The sequence below is a fragment of the Phodopus roborovskii genome, unplaced genomic scaffold, assembly GCF_943737965.1.
Source record: "Phodopus roborovskii unplaced genomic scaffold, PHOROB, whole genome shotgun sequence".
NCBI classification, from domain to species: Eukaryota; Metazoa; Chordata; class Mammalia; order Rodentia; family Cricetidae; genus Phodopus; species Phodopus roborovskii.
This window is the reverse complement of record NW_026126433.1, coordinates 41,771,119-41,796,034: the sequence shown is the minus strand read 5'-3', so window position 1 is coordinate 41,796,034 and position 24,916 is coordinate 41,771,119. Positions and strand designations below refer to the sequence as shown.

At 42.7% G+C, this 24,916-nt stretch overlaps 2 protein-coding genes across 2 annotated transcripts; one reads left to right on the top strand and one right to left on the bottom strand.

Moving 5' to 3' along the window:
* The first annotated feature begins 473 nt into the window (after positions 1-473).
* Positions 474-18,274, top strand: Sdhc (succinate dehydrogenase complex subunit C). Its single transcript, XM_051186235.1, has 6 exons — positions 474-530; positions 5,337-5,393; positions 6,261-6,362; positions 9,817-9,878; positions 12,880-13,043; positions 17,554-18,274. Exons 1-6 carry the CDS (start codon positions 511-513, stop codon positions 17,656-17,658), a joined length of 510 nt encoding a protein of 169 aa, XP_051042192.1. The 5' UTR covers positions 474-510; the 3' UTR covers positions 17,659-18,274.
* Positions 18,275-20,418: 2,144 nt separating this feature from the next.
* Cfap126 (cilia and flagella associated protein 126) lies at positions 20,419-24,406 on the bottom strand. The gene is made up of 5 exons (XM_051186234.1): positions 24,255-24,406; positions 22,152-22,214; positions 21,881-21,961; positions 21,130-21,306; positions 20,419-20,825 (listed from the first exon to the last, which is right to left on the bottom strand). Exons 1-5 carry the CDS (start codon positions 24,279-24,281, stop codon positions 20,616-20,618), a joined length of 558 nt encoding a protein of 185 aa, XP_051042191.1. The 5' UTR covers positions 24,282-24,406; the 3' UTR covers positions 20,419-20,615.
* Positions 24,407-24,916: the final 510 nt, after the last annotated feature.

Genomic DNA, 24,916 nt, shown 5'->3' with positions numbered 1-24,916 from the left:
CATAACATCTCTTCAGGGCCGAAGAACCTTGAAGAAGCCCAAAGCAGCATTTTCCTTGAGTGTCTCAGTCAGCTAACTCGGAGATTTTTTTAGTACAACTTGGAAAGGAAGGGGTTGCAATGAGCTGTCGAAATCCTCGGTGAATAAACCGGGCGAAATCGCTGTCTGTGGTAGGGCGAGCGGCACAAAATAAACTCGCAGGAGGTAAATGCATGAACTGTAATCACGCGGCGATTTGGCCAAAACTTTGACGAACGACGCTAGAAACTAGCACGAGAGAGGAAAACCAAAGAAACGGAAAATAAAAAATAAAAATTAAAAAAAAAGTCAGCATCAGCAAAGAGCCGAACCGCAAAACTCAAGGTTCCAACCTGACAAAAGGGAAAAAAAAAAAAAAAAAAAAAAAAAAATCTAAGTTGTCACATGACAGCCCCTGCCTGTTGCTCCGCCAAGGGGAGGGGACGCACGGGGGGGGAGGTTGCGTCATTTCCGTCCAGGCCGGAACTCAAGATGGCTGCGCTCTTGCTGAGGTGACTTTAGCCTGGGGCTGGGTGTCGGTGCCCGCCATCCTTGGAGGACCCGAAGTGGTCCCTCAGGATGTGACAGCGGCGTAGGCGCGCGGGGACAGGGAAGGGCCCGTGGGTGTGCAGGGATCCCGCGCCGCAGGGATCCTAGCATCCTCCCCCCCTCGTCGGGCTCGGAAGGGCTTAGAGGTCACTCTGGATGAGTGGCGCGGCTGTCACCCTTTCTGCTGCGCACACATCTAGAACCTCTTCCCAAATTGCTCTTGTGGTCCCACCCAGGTCCGAGCCTCCAGAAACTAAATTCGAGATCGACTGGCCCCTAGGCCTACATTTTATTGGGGGGGGTGTTACGCATTGTAGGGAGAGGGGCTCTTTGGGGCGCCTACTCTATGCTTCCTAACCCCTGACAGTTCTGCTGCTGCTGCAACGCGTGGGGACTGTGGCCTCCAATTGCATCCCCCCCACTCCGTGTAGCCGCTCGAGTGGGTCTCTGCTGCTGCCCAGAAAATTCACTTTGTTTTGTTTCCAGTTTTAGTTTAGCATTGTTATGGGGTGGATATCCCCGCCTTTCTCTAAAAGCCATTTTCCTGTCCAGAGAAATAGCCCAGATTTTCTTTAGTTCTGAATTCTTCACTCTTTAGGTATCATTCACAGAGCCCTACTAAGTTGTAAGGGCTTCTAGCACCCTCAGACACTTATTGTACAAATCCCAACACAGTTTTGTGCCTGTCCTATTTTTGGAAAGCATTTGTTATGGAAAGTTAGCTTCAGTGCTGTTGAAAATTCCAGCCCCTGATTCTCCAAAATGTGTTTTCATTTCTCTTTCCACTTCAGTCATGTAGTATAAAAATAGAAGGATTCTGTTTAGTTTTTCTTTGTTGCAAAGTGAGTCTTTGGGAATTCAGATCAGTTATCTTTGTCCTTATTTTCATCTTGCTGGGCATTTCTCATAGGCATCTTTTCCCTGAGATGAGACAGGACCAGTTGTCCAGAGCTGCATCTGTCATTTGTAATTATTTGACCACAATTGAATGCTTTCAAACTCTTTGATGTAACACACATTAGTGACTGTTAGGGCCTGTTGGGTGAATTATTAATGTTTAGCTTGAAATGATCATATTGGTTCCAAACATTTCATTTTAGAAGTTTCAGGATTAGTGTTTAGAGTCTTCATCTTTGGGTTTTTCCTGGATTCATCCAGTCTCAGACTGAAAATATTTGAAAAGCAAATTACAAAAAGCAGTTTGAATTTGTTACTTGACAGGCATTATACTGAGTCCATGTGAGTGAAACTGTAGATATACCCTGCTGTAGCCTTCTGCCATTCAGATATTCATTCTCAGTCCAGCACTTACTGCTTGCTTCCCCTTTGTTCCCATGTAGGCATGTGGTTGGTTGTATCTGGGCTCCCATTGGTAATATCTATAAGTAACTTTTCCCCATTGGTTGTATTTGGACTGCACATGGGCAGCACCCCCTTCCTTAAATCATATGGTGTAACATGTATGGAACACATAAGTTATATCGGGCATTATAAGTAATACAGAAATTATTGGAAGTAAAGTACACTGTGCATAGGATATTTGTAAATGCCACACTGTTTCACATAAATGACTTAATCAACTGCTTGTGGAGGCTCACACCAGTAGTCTCAGCACTTAGGAGACTGAGACAGGAAGGATTGCTGTAAGATTGAAGCCAGCCTGAGCTATAGAGTGAGTTCCAGGCCAGCCTGGGACACAAAGTAAGATCCTGTCTCAAAACAAAACACATTTAGCTATAACCTTTTACATTTTTTTTTCACTTTTCTTTATTGTAGTTGGGTGTATATGTGCCATGGCCTGTGTGTAGCAGTCAGAGGACAATTGTGAATCCCAAGGGTCCAACTGAGGTTGTCAGGCTTAGCAGCAAGTGCCTTTGCTCTCTGAACCATCTTACTGCCTCCTAGCTGTAATATTTTAAGATCCATTCTTAGCATGGAAAGATTTTTCAGAATCTCTGGTTTCACACGAAAGACCAAGATAGATACCTTCTTTCATATTTTAAATAAGGTTGTGGTGTTTATAAAGCTTGTTTCTGTAAGGGCCTTTGTGTAAAGCATACATTGGTATTTGGAAAACAATAGCACTAGGCAGAACATGCGATAGATTCCAGCCCACATCTGCAAACTTGCTGGGTAGCTGAGTGACTGGGCCTAGCTTGGTGTGAGGAATGTGCGCCCTGCAACTTCAGAGACAATTCAGTTGATTTAAAGAGATTTGTTCCCACTTCTTTCTAAGAGCCCTGGGTACACAATGTCTGCATTCACCTCTTGTTTCTGAAGGGAAGAGAGAGAACTGAACAAGGATTGGTAGGATTTTTTTTTTTAACCCCTTCAAATAATGGGCCCTTTTGAGGCTCCGTTGTAGATCATAAGGCTTTTGAAATGATTCTGGATCTAGAATCAGTGATGTAATGGACATCATAAACCCATTTAAAAGATTGTTGGATCTTTTTGTTTGCTTGTTTTATTTTTTGAGACAGGTAACAGCCCAAGCTGTAGACGAGGCTGGCCTCCAACTCACAACTGGGATTAAAGGTGTGTCATCACCACCCAGCTCAAATTGTTGGATCTTAATGAGCTCTTATATCTCCACAATGCCTTGCACATAGTGAATTAACATAGGTAAATGTTTTGACTTCCAGAACTTCATTGTGGCCACCTCCTTAAATACTTTGGAAGTGTTGGCTTGGAATTATGAGATTAAAGGATCTGTTGTTGAATGTTTTTCTTTTCTCATTTTTCTTTTTGGCATTTGGGACAAGGTCTAGATACAGTGCAGGCTGGCCTGGAAACGGCTGTTTAGACCAGACTGGACTTGAATTTACAGCAGTCCTCTTGTATGTCTTCCTGAATGCTTGGATTGCAGGATTACTAACCTGATCTCCTGAGTTTGATCCCAGGATCTACATGTTGAAAGGAGAAAACCAACTCCTTGCTAATTTTCTGATTCCCACATGTGTGTTGTGGCATGCACCATCACACACAAAATAAATAAAATGTAATTTAAAAATTATAAATTATTTTATATATTTTATGTGTGTAGGTGTTTTGCCTGCATGTATGTCCATGTACATGTGCAGGCATGGTCCAGAAAAAGGCACTGGGTTTTCTGGAACTGAACTTACAGATGATTGTGAATACAATGTGGATGCTGGAAATTTAACCCTAGTCCTCTAACCACTTTTAGGTAGAAAATGTAATTACTTTTTGTAAATACTTTTTTGAGGGAATGGTAAAGGATCTTTGCTTTCTCATGCTTTTTTATACTATTATATGAGAGGCTTTGTGACTTGAAGTTTATCTCTGCTATCTGGAAGTTAATGGTAGGTTTTTAATTTTTAAAAGTTAAGTATTAATTACTATTATTGCATGTTGTGTGTGCGTGCACGCGTGTGTATGTGTGCATGCATGAGGCAGTCAGAGAGCTTTGTACAGTTGGTTCTCGTCTTCCACCTTTAGGTGGGTTGTGGGATTGAATTCAGGTTGTCAGGGTTGTGGAAAGTGCTTTTATCCACTGAGCCATCTCCCCAGCTCCAGATGGTAGTTTTTGAAATGACCTAGCTTAGTATTAGGAAGGTCCATCCTCAAATCCCTTGTTCTTCAAAATTTAATTAATCCATTTGGATCAGGTTTCTGCCATACATAAAGTGTGTGCTTCCCAATGTACTCTGGCTTGTCTTATTTTTGCAGTGCTGGGGATTAAACCCAAAGCCTCATCCTATGAATGTTAGGAAAGCACTGTACCACTGAGCTATTAAAGCCCTCTCCACCCCCCACCCCCGACTAAACTCTAGTGTTTTATTAACCAACTCCTCTAAGGCCTAGCTTTAAAGCAACAACATTCTGAAGATTAACATGGAATCCTAGCACTTGGGAGGTGAAGTACCTTTGCTACATAGTAAGTTTGAACCAGCCTAAACTACATAAGACCCTGTCTCAAAACATTTGTTTCTGTATAATATTGGCTCTCATTCTTTCTCCTAGTATTTGTGTTCATTTAAGACTTCATTTTGCATTTGTAGGTAATATTTCTGATTATTCTTAGAGTTGTAGGTTTGTTTGTTTTTTAAAGAGAGGCTCTTATAGCACATGTTGGCCTGAAAATTGCTGTCCTGTTCCAGCAGCATAACTGCTAGAATTATAATCTTACTATCATGTCCTTCTGAGTTATAGCTAGTCTGTCTGTCCTTCCTTCTTCCTTCCCTCTCTTCCTCCCTCCCTCCATTCCATTTTGAGACAGGGTCTTGTGTAACCCACACTGGCCTCACACTCAGTATGTAGCTGAGGCTGTCCTTGAATCTCTAACCCTTCTGCCTCATCACTAAGTGCTAGGATGACAGGTGTGCTTGCCACGCCCCTCTTCAAGTTGTAGTTTTTCAGCTAGAAACTAGGGACTCTACTTTTCTTCTTTTATGTTTTTGATGCTGGAGGTTGAAACCAGGGCTCTATGTGTGTTAAGCATACACAGTACAGTGAATTATACCCTCAACCCTCATTTCATTTTCAATCTGTCTTTTCACATCTAATATAATACAGAGGAACCAGGCATGATGGCTCATTCCTTTAATCCCAGCACTTGGGACACAGAGGCATGTGGATCTCTGAGTTTGAGGCCTGTCTGATCTGTGGAGCAAGTTCCAGGACAACCAGGGCTACTCAGAGAAACCTTGTCTCACAAGATAGAAATATATAAATAATAATAATAATAACAGTACAAAGTTGATATGCTGGTGCTGGTCTCTAAATTTGTATTCTTGAATTTCTTGCAGACACGTTGGCCGTCATTGCCTCCGAGCCCACCTTAATTCTCAGCTTTGTCTCAGAAAGTAAGTTTTGAAGTCTGTTGTGGAATATTCCTTTACACACAGTGAAGGCGTGTCATTGTGATTGGTGTAATAAAAAGCTAAATGGCCAATAGCTAAGTAGTATGTATAGCAGGGACTTCTGGACAGAAAGAGCCCTGGGAAGAAAGGCAGAGTCGCTAGCCAGATGTTGAGAAGGCAGGATGGGGAGTACAGAGTAAAAACATAGATTAAGAGATGTTGGTTATGTGTACGGGTGTTCTGCCTGCATTTTTGTCTGTGTACTACATTTATTCAGTGCCAAGGAGGTCAGGTGGATTGCCTGGGACTAGAGTTACTGTTGTGAGCCACCATGTGGGTACTGGGAATCAAACTTGGATCTTCCAGAAGAGCAGGCTCTGCTCTTAACTTCTGAGCTATTTGTATACCTGTATCCTTTCTTAATGTTATAAAATATATTTTACTTATTAATGCACATGTGGTGGGACTTGGGGATGTGTAGGTGTCAGAAGACATCTTGTGGGAGTGGTTTTTCTCCTCCTGCCATGTGGTCTGGAGGGACCAAATTCAGGTCATCAGATTCGTCAGTAAGCACCTTTCCCCACTGAGCAATCCTCCTGATCCAACCGTACCTTTCTTAAGAAAGACGTTTTAGGGCCTAGAGGGGTGGCACAGTTCTTGTAGAGGACCCAAATCAGTTCCTAGCACCCATATTGGGTAGCTAAATCCTGCCTATAACTACCGCCCTATAGGATCCAACACCCTCTTCAGGCCTTCTCAGGCATCTGCGCTAACATACACATAAGTAAAAATACAATAAAACTGTTCAAATATACTGTTTGCTCTGTGAAATATGTACTTTAGTCCTTTTGAATCTTTGTTTCATGTTAGTGCTGTCCCTTTGGGAACCACAGCCAAGGAAGAGATGGAACGGTTCTGGAATAAGAACACGGGTTCAAACCGGCCTGTTTCTCCCCACATCTCCATCTACAGGTAAGGACCTGGAGCTGGGTGCTGTAGAGATGGCACAGTGGGCTGGCGGACAGTACTGCCTACATTAGCATGTGGCTCCTAATCTGTGGGTTGTCAGTGGGAAAGTCTTGAAAAAGTCGGCAACAAGTGAAAGATTTTGAATGCACAGCTACAAAAAAGAAAGTTCAAAAGTGTTACATGGAAGCAAAGAGGCCATGAGTCTGGGGTGTTTTGGGGATTGCTTGACTGGTTCTGAGTACACAGCACACACACTCTGTACTGTACATTGCTATCACACCACATAACACTGAATGCTATCTACAACACCTCTGCTCAGGTTTGAGGCTGTGTGTGATGTTTTGTTTTGAATTGTAGTTTTTTTTTTGTTTTGTTTTGTTTTTTGTTTTTTATTACACATACAAAGTTTTCTGTTCTTAGAGAAGCCTAATGGTTTAATTATGGAAAACAGTGAATTTTAATACTTTTCTACTGTGATTCCTCAAAATCTCATAGCATTGGAATGTATTAGACTAGAATGTTTGACTTTAAAAATTGCTGTTTGAAGTTCGGACATAGTGGTACACGTCTTTAATACCAGCATTCACGAGGCAGAGGCAGGCAGATCTCTGTGAGTTCAAGGTTAGCCTGGTCTGCAAAGTGAGTTCCAGGATAGTCAGGACTGTTTCACAGAGCAAACCTGCCTCAAACAGCAAAAAACAAAACAAAAAATTGTTGTTTGAGGCTGATCAAGGTGGTGCACTTGGGATGTTGAGGCAGGAGGATCGGGAGTTTAGCCCCATCCTCAGTTAGATAGCCAATTCAAGGCCAGCCTGGGCTATAAAAAACACACACAAATTAATACTTTTGCACTTCTGTTAGAAATGTGACTTGTTCCATTCAGCTGAAATTAAAGTTACCAGGCTGAGAAGATGATTCAGTAGATTGAGGTTCTTGCAGCTAAGCCTGACGACCTAGTTTGACCCTCTGCTCCTACACAGTAGAAGGAGAGAACTGACTTCCAAAAGTTGTCCTCTGACCTGCATTTTATTTTATGTTCCATGGCACACTAAATTGATAAATGAAATATTCTTGAGTAAATAAACATGTTAACAAATGCTGTGTTCTTTTCCTTTGACTCTAGGGGAGATTCATTTGTTTTTGCAGTTTCTGTTTTCTAGAGGCCATGTACATCTCTTGGCTTCATGACTTACTAACTAGTTGAGTTATTTGTTTTGGACAGGGTCTTATGTAACTCAGGCTAGCTTCAGATTCAGTGTGTAACTGATGCTGGCCTTGAATTTTTTATCCCCCTGCTTCCATTTCCAGACACTGAGATTACAGGTTGAGTACCACCATACTTGTCTTATTGCACATATTCTTTAGACTTTTTTCTTTCTGTAGGGCAAACCTTGCTTCCTTTCAAGGATTCCTATTTTGCACAAAAGTTATACTCTTTTACAGTCATTGTTTATCTTGATGCTCAAATTGTTCTAGCTGTGGCTACTAGGAGTCCTTCAGTATGGCATCAATATGTTAGCCGTGCTCGTTGCTGCCAGCACATCATTGACTTTCCGTCCTCTCATTGGCTAGAACTAAGATAATATACTGTGTTTGCAGTCACCTCCCAACACCCTGTGCGTGTGCGTGTGTGTGCATGTGTGAGTGTGTATGGGGCTATGTATGTATTTACACATGCACACATTTGTTCGCCTCTTGTTTTCGGAAGTAGAAATGCTAGCTGATTTTGTTTTTGTCTTCTAAGAGAATTCCTGTAAATCTTTTTTTAAAATTAAAAATAAACACTAACTCAGCAAAGCATCTTGAGCTTTGCTACCCTCTTTACTTGGGTTCCTGCCAGGGGATACTGGCCATTTTTTTAACCACCTCCACAAATACCACAACCCTTCAGGATTTTTTTCTAGCTCAGATTCCAGAAATAATTTTAATTGTAGAAATTGGATATTTCAACCTAACAGAAGGTTAGTAAATGATCTTAGTATTCTGTAGTGAAATCTTTTTAAAGACAAATGGTGAGAGCCTGTCTCAAAAAATGATAGGGGGATTTGGGAGGGTAGAGTTACAAGGATGGAGACAATTCCAAATAGACCTGGTCTTTCTTTACAAGTCATATGAAAAAAAAAATGACATTAGGTCCATTTATGGAACTTCTCATGTAAATAAAACAAACAAACAAACAAACAAACAAAAAACAGTAGGAAATGTGGAGCTATTTCCTAAATAATACATCAAGGAAAGATGCCTGAAGTAGCTAACATCATACTTTTTTTTCTGTTTCTTTGTTTTGAAATAGAGTCCTATATAGTTCAGATTGGCCTTTTTTCCTGACACAGGGTCTCCCTGTGTAGCCCTGAGGTTACAGGCATGAGTTACCACAACCAGCATGATTGCTGTCTAACTGTACAAACTCTAATGGGTACCAATATGGGGACCCTGGCAAAAAGAGTTAGAGTTGTATTTGTTTCCTCTTCTTAACGGTAGCAGTGATGTGATTTTGTAAAATCAAGGGATAACTTTTAAAAAAGATTTATTTTTATTTGATATGTATAATTTTTTTTATGCATACCCAGTGTCCACAGAGGCCAGAAGAAGGTACTAGGCACCCTGGAGCTGGGTTGCATGTTATGGGTGCTGGGAACTGAACCTCTGACCTTTGCAAAAGGAGCAAGTGTTCTTAATTGCTGAGCCATTTCTCTAGCCCCAAGAGATACTTTATGTTTTTACTAATTTATTTACTTTTGGTTTGGTTTTCAAGACAGAGTTTCTCTGTGTAGCCCTAGCTGTACTGGAACTAATTGTGTCTGGCTTTTTTTTTTTTTTTTTTTTTTTTTTTTTGGATACTTTTTTAAGTAAATAATTTTTTTTTTTTAAGACAAAGTTTCTCTGTGGCTTTGGAGGCTGTCCTGGAACTAGCTCTTGTAGACCAGACTGGTCTCAAACTCACAGAGATCCGCATGCCTGCCTCCTGAGTGCTGGGACTAAAGGCGTGTGCCACCAACGCCCGGCCTTGTTCTTTTTTGCAATGGATTGAACCCAGGGCCTCATGCATGGTATATAAGCATTCTACCACTGAGCTGTATATTCAGTCAAACTTCTTATTTTTAAATTAAAAGGTAGAAATAGGAATGTGAAAACTAGGTGGAATTTTCTTGGTTTTTGTTTTTAAGGATTTATTTTATGTGTATGAATGTTTTGCCTTCATGCAGTTGTATATACCAAATGTATACTTGGTCCCTTGGGGCTTAGAACTGGAGTTACAGATGGTAGTGAACCATCCCCAAGTCTTCTGCAAGAGTAACAAGTGTTCTTAACTTTTAAGCCATTTCTCCATCCCAAGATGGTTTTTGTTTTTGTTTTTATTTCTTGTTTTGTTTTTATATTATGTCATCCTAAAAAAGATAAGAAGAAAACAACTTCTCATTGTTTTTTAAAATTGTCTTTGTGTGTTTCTTTGTAGTTGGTCTCTTCCCATGGCAATGTCCATTTGCCACCGAGGCACTGGTGTGGCCTTAAGTGGAGGTATGTATATATATTCACACACACGTGTGTGCATGCAGATCTCTGAAGAACTGCTTTTTTCTCTGACTCTCTTCCTTGCCTCCTTTCTCCCTCAGTAACTTGATTTATAGGGAATGTAAGTCCCTTTAAGATTAGATGTTTGTTTGTTTTTTCAAGACAGTTTCTCTGTGTAGCCCTGGCTGTCCTGGAACTCGATCTGTAGACCAGGCTGGCCTCAAATTCAGAGAGATCTGCCTGCTTCTGCCTCCTATCTGCTGGGATTAAAGGTGTGTGCCACCACCATCCAGCTTCCTCTAAGCTTTTCATTAATTCATTCCTTTAACAATTAATTCTGAGTCCCATATTCCCACAGTACTCAGCAGCACTTGGTACTCCTGTCAAGGACTGGGGTTGGGTTTGGTCCCCAGCATAGACATGGTAGTCCATACCATCTGTAATTCTAGTTGCAGGGGATCCAGCCCCCTCTTCTGACCTCCATGGACACCAGGCTCACAATTGGTACACATATACCGTCAAAACCCCATACACATAAGTAAAATAAAATAAATCTTTTAAAAGTAATAAAAAAAGAAAACAACCAGGTAAGCTTTATTCTGTAGAAAATGCATCAAGAATTCCCAGCTGGTCATAGTTATGCATGCTTTTAATCTCAGCACCCAGGAGGCAGAGGCAGTCCAGTCTCTGAATTTGAGGCCAGCCTGGTCTACATAGTGAGATCCTGTCTCAAGCAACAATAAAAAGAGTTCCTGTCTCCTTTGAGATTCCCTAGGTTATCATTCTTTTCATTTGTTATGCCTCCTTATGACAGAATTTAATTAGCTACATATAATTCTGAATATAGGCTGTGCTGATTATTGTTTATATTAATAATTGGCAGAGTTAATCTTGGCCATCTCAGAAAATGTCTGATCATTTGTAGTTTGAAAATTGTGTTCTTGCTGGACGGTGGTGGTGTACACCTTTAATCCCAGCACTTGGGAGACAGAGGCAGGTAGATCTTTGTGAGTTCCAGGCCAGCCTGGTCTACAGAGCTATGCAGAGAAACCCTGTCTTGGAAAAAAAAAATTGTGTTCTCAGTCCTTTGTAGTTGTGAGTACTTTGTTTTGGTGTCTGTATTCCCATGATGATTAGTGTAACAATGCTGTAGATAAAGATAACAGGGTACTAACAAGCCGAGTTTTGATGGTTACTTGGCTCCCCAGAGTTCTTTAGGTGCTTTCATTTTTATTGCAGGCCTTTCTAGGAGGAAGTATTTGAAAGAGTCTTTGCAACTTCTAGATGTGGAAGAACACTTGCTGACAATCACACAGCACTACATAATGCTTTACAGACATTAGAGCCTACAGGGCTGGCATTTCCTGGTGACCTGGTGGGGCAGCCTCAGCTGCTGTGCTGGCACCAGGTTCTAGGAGAGGTTTAGAGGGGTGTAACGAGTATGGTTTTTCTGCTCCCATCAGAGGGGCTGTTCCCTGACCTCATATATTAGACACCAGGGAAGATTTAGGAAACCTCAGATTTAATGTCTTAAGTAATTTTCACATGAGCCTACACTGGAACTCATGTAGGCCAGGCTGACTCCAGACTCAGCAGTCTTCCTTACTGATCCAGCAATAAGGTGACTTCTAAACTGTCAGGGAGGGTTGTTTTTATTTTAGTTGTGAGGGATGTTAGAAGGGGGAGTAATTCATCATACTGCTATCTGGTTTTACCATGAGAGTCCTAGTAGCCTGCCTGCCCTTCACCACAAACCTTTTTCCTGGTGCTGGAAACCGGAGATTAAACCCAGAGTCACATCCATGCTAGGCTAACAGTGCGCTTCTGAGCCAAGTCATCAGGCTCTCTCACCATAACATGAGATATAAAATCTGAGCTGTGTGTGTGCATCGTGTGAGCACACACGCCACATTCTATGGAAGCAGGATCCCTTGAAAAAGGTATTCAGGCAGTTATGAACACCCATTGGGTCCACTGGAAGAGCAGTGTGCTCTTAACCACTGAGCCATCTCTCCAGCTCTGTCCTACCTCCACCACTGTTTTTTTTTTTTTTTTTTTTTTTTTTTTTTTTTTTTTTTGAGTTTCTGTTTTGTTTTAAATAGGTTTCATATAACCTAGAGTAGCCTCAAACCTGAAATATAGTCTTGAACCTTTTTTTTTTTTTTTTTTAAGATAGGGTCCCATTATGTAGCTCTGGCTGTACTGGAATGTACTATGTAGACCAGGCTGACCTTGAATTCACAGAAATGCTCTTGCCTTTGCTTCCTGAGTGCTGGGATCCAAGGCATGCACCACCACTCCCAGCAGTCCTGAACTTCTAATCCTCCTCCCTCTATCTCTCAAGTGCTGGGATTATAAACATGTGCTACCATACATGTTTTGTTAATTCTTTACAGTTATGTGTATAAGTGTTTTTCCTTCATGCATGGCTGTGCGGTGTGTGTACCTGGTGATCAGATTGGCCAGAAGTCATTGGCTCCATAGAACTGAAATTACAGATGGTGTTAACAGCCACTTGAGGGCATGATATTTCACTACACTCAGGTCCTCTCTAAGTGGAGCCAGTGCTCTTAACTTTTGGGCCATCTCTCCGTGTTTTATAAAACATTTTAATTTTGTTATTTTTAATTATGTGTATGTATTTGTAGGGGGTATGAACACGTGAGTACAGGTACCCTCAAAGGCTGGAGGTGTTTAATTCCCCTGAAGCTGGAGTTACAGGTGGTGTAGGCTACAGTGTGGTTTTGAGGAATCAAACTCAGCTTCTGTGCAACATCAGTATGCACTTGTAACTGCTAAGCCATCTCTTCAGTCTCTGTCCTATTCATGGTTTTTATGTGATCTTAGTTTCAAACCCAGGGCTTTTTAACAACTAAACTATATCCCTGGCCTAAGTTTTTTCTATTTCAAAGTGGTCTAGAGTTGAGTCGGGTGTCAAGAGCTGTCACAGAACCTGGTTTAATACATACATTACCTGTAACTGACGGGAGGCTTGCTTTTCTCCCAGGGGTCTCTCTCTTTGGCCTATCGGCACTGCTGCTTCCTGGGAACTTTGAATCTTATTTGATGTTTGTGAAGTCCCTGTGTTTGGGGCCAGCACTGATCCACTCAGCTAAGTTTGTGCTTGTCTTCCCTCTCATGTACCACACATGGAATGGGATCCGACACTTGGTAAGTTCATTGTGGATTTGTACGTGTCCTGGATAAAGGGAGTGGGAAGGCTGGGAGGGTCCGCTCCTTTACTTCTCAGTGTTCTTTTACATTTTCCTTCCTCCCACCCCCTTTTTTTGATGTTCGTGTCACTGAACCCAAAGTCTTGCACAAGCTATACCTCTAATCTTAGAGCTATCCTTCATTTGCTTGTTGAGACAGGACCTCTCACTATGTCACCCTGGCTGTCCTGGAGTATGCTCTGTAGACCAGAGTAGCCTTGAATTTGTGACTCTGCATCCCAGGAGCTGGGGTTATAAACATGAGCACAATGCATGGCCCAACCTTGTCTCTCTGTTTTTATTAATTATTTATTACTCATACAGTGGTCCAGGGGCTTGCACTTAGGTTGTCAGGCTTGACAAGTGCCTTTTCCTGAGCCATCTTGCCAGCCCTCTTGTACCATTCTTAAGGCTAATTGTGCTGAATCTTTACTCAAGTCCTTTTGGGGAGAGCTAGACAATGTCCCTCCCACATTCCTTTATGAGTGTGGGTTAGGCCAGTACTGAAAGGGATCATTGTGCACTTTCCCACTTTTAAAGGGCATATAATTATTAAATGACACCTGCAAGTGGACCTGGCAAAGAAGACATATCTAGTAGATAAAGATGAACTGGTACCTGTGAATCATCAAGCACTATTTTTTGACACTGGGAATTTAATTGTGAGCTAGATAAGCAGTTACTGTTTTCAGTGTAACATTCCTTTCTACCCAGAATGACGAGTCTGGGTAGACTCAAGTATCCTCACTTGAAGTTGTATTGAGTAACTGGAGAGAATAAGAGCAAACATAAGCCAGGTGCCAAGGACTCTCGGGTGGTTTTTGTGCTTGTTGTGTTGTGGCTTGTTAGTGTGCTACTGAACCCAGGCTCTTGTGCACGCTAAAGAAGCACTCTACTACATAGCTACATCTCCCGTCCTTTTAAAACAGTTTATCAATTAAAAATTTATTTGTATTTTGTCTGTATGGTGTGTTGCCTGCATGTATGTCTGTGTGCCAACTGTGTGCATGCCTGGGGCCGGTGGAAACCAGAAGAGGATGTGGTTATGAGCCGACTTGCGGGTGCTGGGAACCAAACCTGGATCCTCAGGAGGGGCAGGCAGTGCTCCTAACGCTGAGCTGTCTCTCCAGCCCCTCCTTTTTTTTTTTTTTTTTTTTTTTTTTTTAAGAAGATCGACCTCAAACTCACTATTTAGCCAACAATGACCTTGAAATTCTTATTCTCCCACCTCTAACTACAAATTGCCAACTGCTGGGATTATAAGTGAATGCTACCATGTCTGGTTTATTTATTTTTGGCTTTTTTAGACAGGATCTCATAAAACCTAGGTTGGCTATAAATTTGCTGTGTACTCAAGGCTGGCCTTGAACATACCCAAATTACTGTTATATTTTCAGACAGGGCTTTACTGAATTGCCCAGGCTGCCCTGGTCCTCACTCTGTAACCAGGTGGGCCTTAAACTCATCATCTTCCTGCCTGGCAAGTGTGAGCATTTTAAGAGTTCATATGTGATCCCTACTCTTGCATCTTTCTCCAATAAATAGTTAAAATTTATTTTTCCAGTCTTCCATTATTTCTGAAGCCAAGCAAAATGTCAGTTGGATGATTTTGCCTTAGTTTGGTCTTTTATAACCTCCATGTCAGAGCCATCCTCAAAGGTAAACATCTTATGGATTTCAGTCTGGTCCAATAGACAGCTGAATGAAACAAACAAACAAAAAAGTGAGAGACTAAATGATCTATTAAATTAAGTGTATTTATGAAGTGTTCCCTGGAGCAGTGTTCAGTCTGATCTGCAGTGGCTTCTGTCCCTCAGGGAGACAGTGGAGAGGGGATGCAGTTTCATTGATGGCTTTTGACTCCACAGAACGAAACCCGGTAAAGAAAATCAGCTGAAGGCTTCACATCCCGGCTCAGGCTGGGGCTTATTTCTGTCTGTTTTTGTCTTAATATGGAATTGGACTTAGGGGTCACCTGGCACCCTAGAAGTCAGGCTTTCTGCCCTGGTTCCTACCTACTGTGCTAATCTCTTTGTTGAGATAAGTGAGCCACCTAAAGGCTTTAATTAAACCCTAAATTTATTTTTATATTCTCCTCCTAACAAGCACTAGCTCTGGGTGAAGGTCAGGCTTTAAACGGTTTGCCATGAAATTAAGTATCTTAGAATCTACCAGGTCAGGGAAATGGTATGGTTACAAAAGAGGAGCTGTAGGGCCTCTGACCTGCCTTCTGGAGGCTTCTCCTACACTACTACCCAGCAGGACTCGGTGTCTCATGAAGCACTGTGCCTCTGAGAGCAAAACTGCTCTGTGTGGAATCTGCTCAGCACTTCAGGTCATCCAGGTAGAAGCTAGCTGGGCATTGATGTGGGCGTGTCTTCTCCACTTGATTTCTTTCTGAGCTTCCTCCAGTACTTCTCTGCAAGTGACTCCTAACTCAGTCAGTTTTATGGTCAGACTGTAGAGTATCATGTGTTAGTATTTGTTGAGGCTGCTTTGTATGCTGTTTGAAATCTGAACACTGCTTTTTTGCCCCAGAGCAGTGGTTTTCAACCTTCTTAGTGCTTTAATGCAGTTTCTCATGTTGTGGTGACCCCCCCAGCCATAAAATTGTTGTTGCTACTTCATAACAGTAATTCTGTTACTGTTATGAATCATCATGTAAATATCTGATAAGCAGGATACCTGATATTTGACCCCTGTAAAAAGTCCCTGGAGCCCCCCACCCAAAAAAAAGGGTCTTTACCCACAAGTTGAGAACCATTGCCCTAATTGTTCATAACCTGAGAGAATGTGAGAGTCTAGACTTTGGTTTTGTTGTTTTCTTTTTGGTGCTGGAGGTCTAACTCAAGTTTGTACATAAAAGGCAAGCGTCTTACCACTAAGATACAGCCCTCCATTTTTAGTGGAATATTAAAGGCCACATTAAAAAAAATGTGGCCTTTGACCCATTGGGTAGACAACCACTCAATGGATTAATACCAACAAAAACAGATGAAGACTGAAAAGGTGAAGGAATTTAAATGTTCATAAAGTTGTACTATATATACATTTCTACTTGCTACAATTTAAAGGATATTTATTTTTAGTGGGGAAAAAAAAAAAAGCTTTTGAGAGTCAGGCATGGTTATAATAAGTGCCTTGATCCCAGCTGTTTAAGAACCTGAGGTTGGAGGATCTCTTGAGCCTAGAAATTTGAGTGTATCCTAGGTCAGTATAGGGAAGTCCTGGATGGGAGAGAATGAAAGAAAGAAATTGAAAGTTAAGATCCTGCTTGGAGGGGGAGATGCATGTCTTTAATCCCATACTCAGGCAGGCAGATTCCTATAAACTTGAAGTCAATTTGGTTTACTTAACGGAGTTCCAAGCCAACCAGGAATATATAGGAGATCATGTCAAAAAAAAAAAAAAAAAAAACCAAGCTGGGCAGTTGGTAGCACACGCTTTTAATCCCACCACTTCTGTGAGTTTGAGACCAGCCTGGTGTATAGAACAAGTTCCGAGACATCCAAGGCTACACAGAGAAACACACACACACACAGAGAGAGACAGAGAGAGAGAGACAGAGAGAGAGAGATCGGTACAATGCTTGCCTCACATGTAAAAAGCCCCAGGTTTGTTCCCCAGCACCACATAAACTGGGAACTGTAATCCGAGCACGCAGAAGATGAAGGAAGGAGGATCAGAAGTTCAGGGTTTTCTTTGCTGCACGATGAGTTCAAAACCAGTCTGGGATCTATGAGATCCCATCTCCACAGAGGAGAAAGAAGGGAAAGCATTAATTCTAGGTCCCAGAGTATATGCTTTAGAATATCAGCCCTTGAGGTTGCATACTCCCTAAAGAACTCTGTGATTGACTCTGCTGAAGAGTCTCAGGCTGCATTAGGGAATTGCTTGAGAATCTTGCAAGTTGTGTGTTTACCAAATTCTTATCACCACAGAACTTCACCTCCACATAATGCCCTACACTGTGCAGAAATATGTTTGGGCCAGACATGGGGAGTGCCTATAATTTCAGCTCTTAGGAAACGTAAGCAGGAGGACCTTGAATTGCGTTCACCTTGGGCTACATGGTGACTTCTAGACTAATCTGGATTATACAAGATTCCATCTCAGAAAACAAAACCAAGTTTTGCCGGAACATCTTTCTAGAAACAGTGGTCTAAGTGTGCTGTCATGTGGGAAGAGGATGTTGTATCTGTACAGTCTGGAGGCTGTTGTATAAAGGGCCTTTGGCATTCTGGAGAACATTCACTGAGATATCACTCACTGCCACATGGGAGGACTTGATTTTCAGTCACTGGGGAAGTGGTAGGTACCGTATTGTGACTTTTAGAAGCGTGAACTTGGGGCATAGGGATGTACTTGCTCTGGAATCCTGTAGAGGGTACTCATTCAGCAGGAATTGTAAGAGTGACTGGGGTTCTAATTACTAAAAGTAAAAACTTTCCCTCTTTTTTTTTCTACAGATGTGGGACCTAGGGAAAGGCCTGTCGATCCCCCAGGTCCAGCAGTCTGGAGTGGCTGTCTTGGTTCTTACAGTGCTGTCCTCTGTAGGGCTGGCAGCCTTGTGAAGAGCTGAAATTCCCATCGTTGTCCTGTACACTATCACGCTGAATTATATTCCCATCTATCACTCGTATCCCAGCCACCAAGGTTCCCCTCATTTGTTTAGATTCCATGTGTTTTAGAGCCCGTTAGAGCACAGTAGAGAGGCTTGAAGAACTGTAGTAGTAGAAAAAGGTCATTTTCCCTGGGCCTGGAGCCCTTACTCCCTCTCCACATTTGACTTTGATTCATGCTGAGGGTCAGCTTTCGACTCCTTCTTGCTGAGGCAGTGGAAACAAAGCCAGTCCTGTGGCTGCCCTGGGTGCCACTGCCTGAGGGCTGCTGTCTTAAAGGATAGTTCTGTTCATTGGTCAGCTCAGGGCCTTCAGCACCCACACAGTGTGACTGGGAGAAGAGAGGTGAAGGTGGAGGGGATGGCTCTGCCCAGCTGGAGGGAGGTAAAGAGCGAGATGGATCCTGGGAGCTCACCCTTGGGAAAGATACAGAGCTTTTGATGATTAAGATCCAAAAAAAATGTGTTTTCTGTTCTGTTTTTTCACTTCTAGTGAAACACACACATATTTTCTAATCTAAATTCTTGTACCATCATCTTTGGAAACGATTAAAATACTACTCATTTCATGTTTGACTCTGAAATCTGGTGAGGGTTAATAGAAAGAATCTCATTTGCCCCCCTTCCAGTGGGTCTTGGACATTTACACCCTAAACTATGACTTTTCTCAGGATGGAAATAGTTTGTCCTACATCCAACCACTGGGGGGGGGGGTTGGAAACTGAGTGAAGAGGTTTGGGTCTTACAAGGAGGCCTCAGAAGAGCAGAGAGGGGCAGTAAGCATGTTGCGACTTTTTGTTTTGTTTTGGTTTGGTTTCTTTCCTTTTTAGCCCAGGTTTCTCTGTTCTGTAGACCAGGCTGGCCTTGTACTTATAGAGATCTGCCTGCCTCTGCCTCTCGAGTGTTGGGATTAAAGGCGTGCGCCTTTGGCTGGCTCTGTTGAGAGATTTTAAGGTCTTACAAGGTCACCTCCCATTCTGTGCAAAGCTAGTTTTATACTTCATGGTACAGTTCAGTAGATACTGCATTTAAGGACACCTAGCACCAGTGGAGGTGACAGTTGAAGACTAATGACCTACAGGTGGGAGGTGGGTGTGGGGAGTTAGATAATTTTTAAAAGTGGAGCAGGGTTGTGGGGTGTCAATCCTAGGAAAGACATATAATGGGGAAACTTGCTATTTTACCCTTATTGGGACTCTGAATCTTTAGCAGAAGTGCTTCGTCTGTGGTGTGAGGTCCTTGTACATGTTAACAAGCGCTGTACCACTGAACTAGTCCCTTGTCTGGAGTGCTATTTTGATAGTTTTTCCAGCTCTGGAATAGGAGATTCATCTTGGAACTAGATATTTGGCTCCATGGTAGTATGCACAAAGCCAGAGGTTCAATATCCCAGGCCAGGAAAAGCACTACTCCAAGAGATCAGTCAAAGCAGTGGGTTGAAGAATGACATGGCAATTGAACAAGACGACATGTACTCAGTGATGGCGTGGGGGTGGGGATTGCTTAAGCAGTCCCTTGAAATCTTTTGAGAAAGGGCCTCATCATGTATCCCTGCCTGGCCTAGAACTCTTAACCCAGGTTGCCCTCCAGGTGGTGTGATCTTGCTTTTGCTGTGAGTGCACTCTCAGCTCTCAGCCGTCTCTGTTCCTGCTCTCAAGTAGTCTTTGGCCTTAAGTAACGATCACTTGCCCATTTTTTCTAGACAGGCCCTGGAGAGTCTTACATTGCTAAGGATTGTTTGAACTTAAGGGCTCATTAATGCTAGGCAAGCACAGCCATAGGCCCAGCCCCCATCTTTTTTGTTGTTGTTTGTCTGTGTTTTGTTTTCTACTTTGAGACAGCCCTCCTTACCAAGTTACTTAAAGCCTGGTAGGCCTTGAACTGATGGTTTACCTGCTTTAGCCCCCCATTCAGCTAGAATTGCAGGACTATGCCACCACGTCTGACTGTCTAGGGAGGTCGTGTAGAGTCCCTCCAGCTTGAGTCAGCTGTCTTCGAGGTTGTTCTTTGAGTAGGGTCAGTGTTCATGTGGGGGGAAACCTTTGGCTTTAGACTTGGCAGAGGCAACGGGAGCAGATTTGGAGGCTGGGAGATGGGTGTGGACTTCTACACTCTTGCTGGCTTCTTAACTAGCCAGTGATTGAAGAAGTGCAACACCTGGCCTTTTTCTCTTTCTAATGAGCTGATCGATCCAAGATAGCACAGTGGGTATATGCTCCAACCACCAAGCCCGATGACCTGACTGAGTTCAATCCCCAGGATCCACTTGGCAGAAGGAGAGAACTAACTTTCCTTCAACCTCCATAAGCTTGAGGCACACCTACATATGTTCATTAAGTAAATGGATAAACATAAAAAGTTTCACATGTTCTAAACAACTTTACTTGTGATTGTGAAGATATTGGTTGTACATAGCTCCATTCTCCTCAGGTTTGCCCTTGTGTGATGCAGACCAGCTTCCTCTTGGTCATTGCTGAAGTGTAACTGACATTCTTCCTTAAGGCTTGCTTGCTGGGTGGTGGTGGTGGCAGTGGCGGCGGCCTTGCACATCTTTGATCCCAGCACTTGGGAGCCAGAGGCCAGCCTGGTCTACAGAGTGAGTTCCAGGACAGCCAGGGCTACACAGAGAAATCCTTTCTTTGCTCTTCCCCAGCCTTCCTTCTAACTATGGATTACAAAAGACAGTCATAGAATGAGGAAAATGAGGTCAGTAAAAGATTTAACAAACAATGTTTATTTGCCCAAATTTGCCTTTACTCCTGGCCCATCATTTCTCTGATCCACATTTCTCAATACAGGGTCCTCCTTATTCCAGTCAGTCCCTAAAATGTCATCTCAGGCTCTTCCCCTGCAGAACTGTAGCTTTGCATGTCTTGATCTCAGCTACACTAGGACCTACCTGCTGATATTCTAACATGGGCTTGCAGGTTGGGTCTTGGGAGAGTTAATTGGAGTTTGGGGACCTGGTGTGTGGCCTGCAGAGGGGTGTGAGCTTTGAGTTTCATCTTCGTTGTCACCATCCATAGCTGGGGAGCTGGGAATTATGGTGGGATTTGCTGCTTGTTGTACAGTCTTTGTGACAGATTTCTTCTGTTTCTTCTGTCTATCAGGGTCGTGGGGCTGTTGGGTTAGAGTGGAAAAGATCATATATCTGGTTAGGCCCAGATAATCCCCAGTCAGCTTCAGAATCCAACTCCCTTCCTTCCTACACCATGGGCAGAAGAAAGTCAAGGTTGAGTGGAGACTATTTTCTGCTAGGGTAGGGGTGGGAAACAAGATTCCTTTAGACCTCAGCGATTAGGGACTAGACAGCACAAGACAGAAATGGTTAGAGGTCCCTCCTCTTGTTGGATCGGCATACCAGTTCTGAGGTTGAAGAGACATGGAGACAGCAGGGGTTTGGGTTAGATGGAAGGCTAGATACCTTGCCTAAGATTTCAGGACAAAGCCCATTGGAAGCATTGAGTAGATCAGGATTCTTCTGTATCCATTTGGTGAGGGAGGTGGCGGCAGCAGTTGTGCGGGAGGTCAAGGTCACCCGAGCAGGTGGTACCTTCAGGGGCATTTGCCAGGTGCCCATGTAGGAACCCCAGGGACTTGCCTAAAAGAAAAAAGGATTGTTTAGCTGGTCCTCATGGCTGCTAAGTGTCTCCTTAGCAGTGCTTGCTGGTTTCACATCCATTCTGTCCCTTTGGCATCTTAATAATGACCATTTCCCTACTCTTCTTCTCTCTAGTCAGTCACAATGCTGTTCTTTAGCCCCTTTCCTTCCAACCTAAATTTTGCATTCTTAGGCTAAGTGTGATAAATGAGTCCCATGCATAACATAAGTATTGCCATCTGATGACACTAAGACATTTTCGGGACTTCCATGTACTAAGCACAGCTCTGTGCTGGTGGATGCACTGGATAGAAGGGTGGAGCACTTAGATTGGACTTTGGTTTTCTATACAGTGACTGTAGCTCTGTTTTTATGCATCAGCTTTTTGTTTTGTTTTGAGACAGCATCTCTCTATATAGTCCTCTCTGGCCTGGAACTCACTATGTAGACCAAACTGACTTCAAACTCACAGAGATCCTCCTGTCTCTGCTTTCTGAGTGCTGGGATTAAAGTTGTGCACCACCACACCTGGCTAACACCTTTTTGATATGAAAGAATGGATGGGGAATCTCACCTTGGAACGGGGCACTGAAGGCAAGAGATGGCCTCGATCGTTGGCAATAATTTGAGTGTAACCTTCATGGGTACTGGCTCTCTGTGGTGGAGATGGAAAGAAAAGCATTTGAAGTGAAAGAGGGGAGGAAAACGAAGTGTCTGAGGGGCTTGGAGTAAGGGTTTGGTGGAGGAGAAGGTGGACCATTAGAAGGCTAAAGGAGTTGGGTGACTGGGAGAACATGAGGCCAGTCATCATAAACTGTCCCCGGAGGGCACTGAGCTCCGATTACCTCTTTTGTTGGCTTGGCAGGAGACCAGTTCTGCAGGTACTTAGGCGAGAAAGCCTTTTCATACTGTGGAGAAAAAGGAGAGGTTCAAAGGCTTAAGCTCATGAAATGGTGACACACTTCTCTGTAATTGGAAGCCAAAGGCCTCAACAATTATGTGAACTCTAACTCACTGTGACAAGGGGATATACAGGAGGAAGAGATTTTAAGGGAGGGGGAGGGGACTAAGTGATGGGCTTAAAAGAAAGCAGAAGTGGGCACTGCATGTGGGAAGAAAAGAAACCAGTTGGAGGCAGGAGGGGCAGAGGGAGGGGCTGAAAACAGTATACTTTGTATACAGTTGACACTTTTCTATGAAGATACCCTGACAGTACCCAATGGTTTGTATGCTAACCTGAAACAATGCAGAAAGAAGAAAGCTCATACAAAAGGAGAAGACATTAAAAACAGAGAAGAAACAGTTTCTGTTTTGTTGAGCTTCCGATTGAACCGGGGGATTGAACCGGGGATTGAACCGGGGTTCTTGTGCATACTGAGCAAGTATAACGTTATAATCTGTCTGCTCAACATGTGTGCTGCATGGCATGTAGCAATTGGCCGCATGTTAAACACCTGAAAATCAGTGGGTAAACTGAGGCACTTTCTAAGTATTAAGCCCTAAAAGGCTGGGGTGTGGCTCAGTGGTAGAGTGCTTCTGTAGCATGTACAGAGCCCAGGATTGGATCCTCAGACTAGTCGGAGAAAATGAATTTAAAAGAGCTAGCATAACAGAGATATGTGGGCATAACAGTGGCACACACTTTTGATCCCAGCACTTGGGAGACAGAGGCAGGTGGATCTGTGTAAGTTCAAGGTCAGCCTACTCTACAGAGTAAGTTCCAGGACAACCAGGACTACACATAAAAATCCTGTCTAGAAAAACAACAAAAGAGGTGTGTGTGTGTGGGGGGGGGGGGGAATCTCTTTTAAAATAATTTTTAAAATACTAATTAAATGTTAAAATATTTTGGTTTAGTGGGTTCCACTTGAGCATTACTAAATATAATTTTTAATTTTCACAAACCTTTAAAACTGGACTAGACTAAGGGTAAGTAACTAAATCTATATTGCTTCCTGCTTTTGAATGGCCAGCGTGGTCAACAAAGTGAGTTTCAGGACAGCCAGGACTGTTAAACAGAGAAACCTAGTCTGGAAAAACAAAAACAAGCAAAACACAAAAGAATGTTTTGTTTTGTTTTTACAAACATTTGTGTTGCTTTAACAGAAGGTAACTGGCTGTGATCGAACACACCTGTAATCCCATTAGTTCTCAATTTTGAGTTTGTGGGCCAGTCTAGGTGGCTACACAGTAGCAGGACCTTGCCACTCCTCTCCCCATACACATAAAAGGAGGAGAGGAAAAGAAAGAAAGAAAGAAAAAAAAAAAAAAAAAAAAAAACAACAACCTCACTAAACTTTGAATCCCAAGTGAACAAAATGTTTTCTCCAAAAGAATTTAAAAATGTATAAACAGGGTCTTTAGACAGAGTCCCACTACCAAATTCTGGCTGGCTTGGAGCTTCCTATGTAGACCAGGCTGGCCTCAAACTTCCAATGATTGTTTTGCCTCCTTGTCCTAAATACTGGGATTACAGGTATGTACAGGCCAGATTTGGGGGGAGGGTGCAGGTCTCATGGAGTTCAGGCTAGCCTTGTATTCAGTATATAGCCAAGAATGCCTTGAACACCTGATCCTCCTGCTTCTGCCTCCAAAGTCTTGCAATTACTGGGGAGCATCTCTACATTTGCCTCAGTTACTATGTCTTGAATTTTTTCAAAGAAAACTAGGGATACCTTTTATATAAATAGTTATGACTTTGTTAATTGACTTACAAAGCCTAAAATGTTTAGTCTGGTCTATAAAAATAAAATCACTGTCTCTTGGCTTACACTCTACAAACTTAACTCGGGTCCTTTTTGCTCGTTCCTGGGCCCTCCCAACTGTGTGGTGAAACCCCACCTCAACCACTTATTGTCTATTTAGGGACCAGGATCTGATGGAGGGGTAGGCCTGAAGGTAACATCCACAAGGTAAAATCAAATGTTCGGGGGTAGAAGAGAACTTACCTGGTTGGCACTGTAGTTAGTGGCCATGATCCTGTCCTGTTTACACTTGTTGCTTGGCAACTGCAGAAGCGAAGCCTTCTAGGAGTACCTCCCAATCAGCAGGGCTGCCTACCTTCTGTGGCTCACACTGCCCCCTTCCTTTCTCTCTGAAACATAGGTTCATTTTCCTTTTAGAACATGGAGGACAGAATAACCAGGAAAAAAAATGAGCTGAGAAACAGCTGCCTCTTTCTCCAACATAAATTAGCCCTGCTTCAGGATCTCCAGGTTGTCTCTGAATGATATCTTCAAGTATTTAAAGAAGCTTTGGGACACCAAGAACTGAGTTTGTGAGACAGGGTGGTATAATGAACTAGCCATAGAACTAGAAGTAGGGACGAGTCTTTATTCAATGTAGTATTATGTGGCTGAAGCTACCATCACATATTGTAGAGATGACCTGCTTTGTACAGTGGAGGATACAGTAAATGAAATATCTAGGGGCTGTAAATGCATAATAGGAACAAAGTACAGCTAAGACACTGTTTACAAAATAACAAAGGTGCGGAGCTTAGGAAGCCACCAACTTGATTGCTCCCAGAAGGAAATGTCTTTCTTGTCCTTGGTCCTTAAATGTCTCCCTGTCTCCTCATCACTTTACTGTCACAGAACCCAAACATAGA

Coding starts and splice junctions, on each gene's coding strand:
- Sdhc (XM_051186235.1), top strand. CDS start 511: ATGGCTGCGCTCTTGCTGAG. Junction 531..5,336: donor ATGGCTGCGCTCTTGCTGAG/GTGACTTTAGCC, acceptor AATTTCTTGCAG/ACACGTTGGCCGTCATTGCC. Junction 6,363..9,816: donor CCCCACATCTCCATCTACAG/GTAAGGACCTGG, acceptor GTTTCTTTGTAG/TTGGTCTCTTCCCATGGCAA.
- Cfap126 (XM_051186234.1), bottom strand. CDS start 24,281: ATGGCCACTAACTACAGTGCCAACCAG. Junction 22,215..24,254: donor CTAACTACAGTGCCAACCAG/GTAAGTTCTCTT, acceptor TTTTCTCCACAG/TATGAAAAGGCTTTCTCGCC. Junction 20,826..21,129: donor GTCCTGAAATCTTAGGCAAG/GTATCTAGCCTT, acceptor CTAACCCAACAG/CCCCACGACCCTGATAGACA.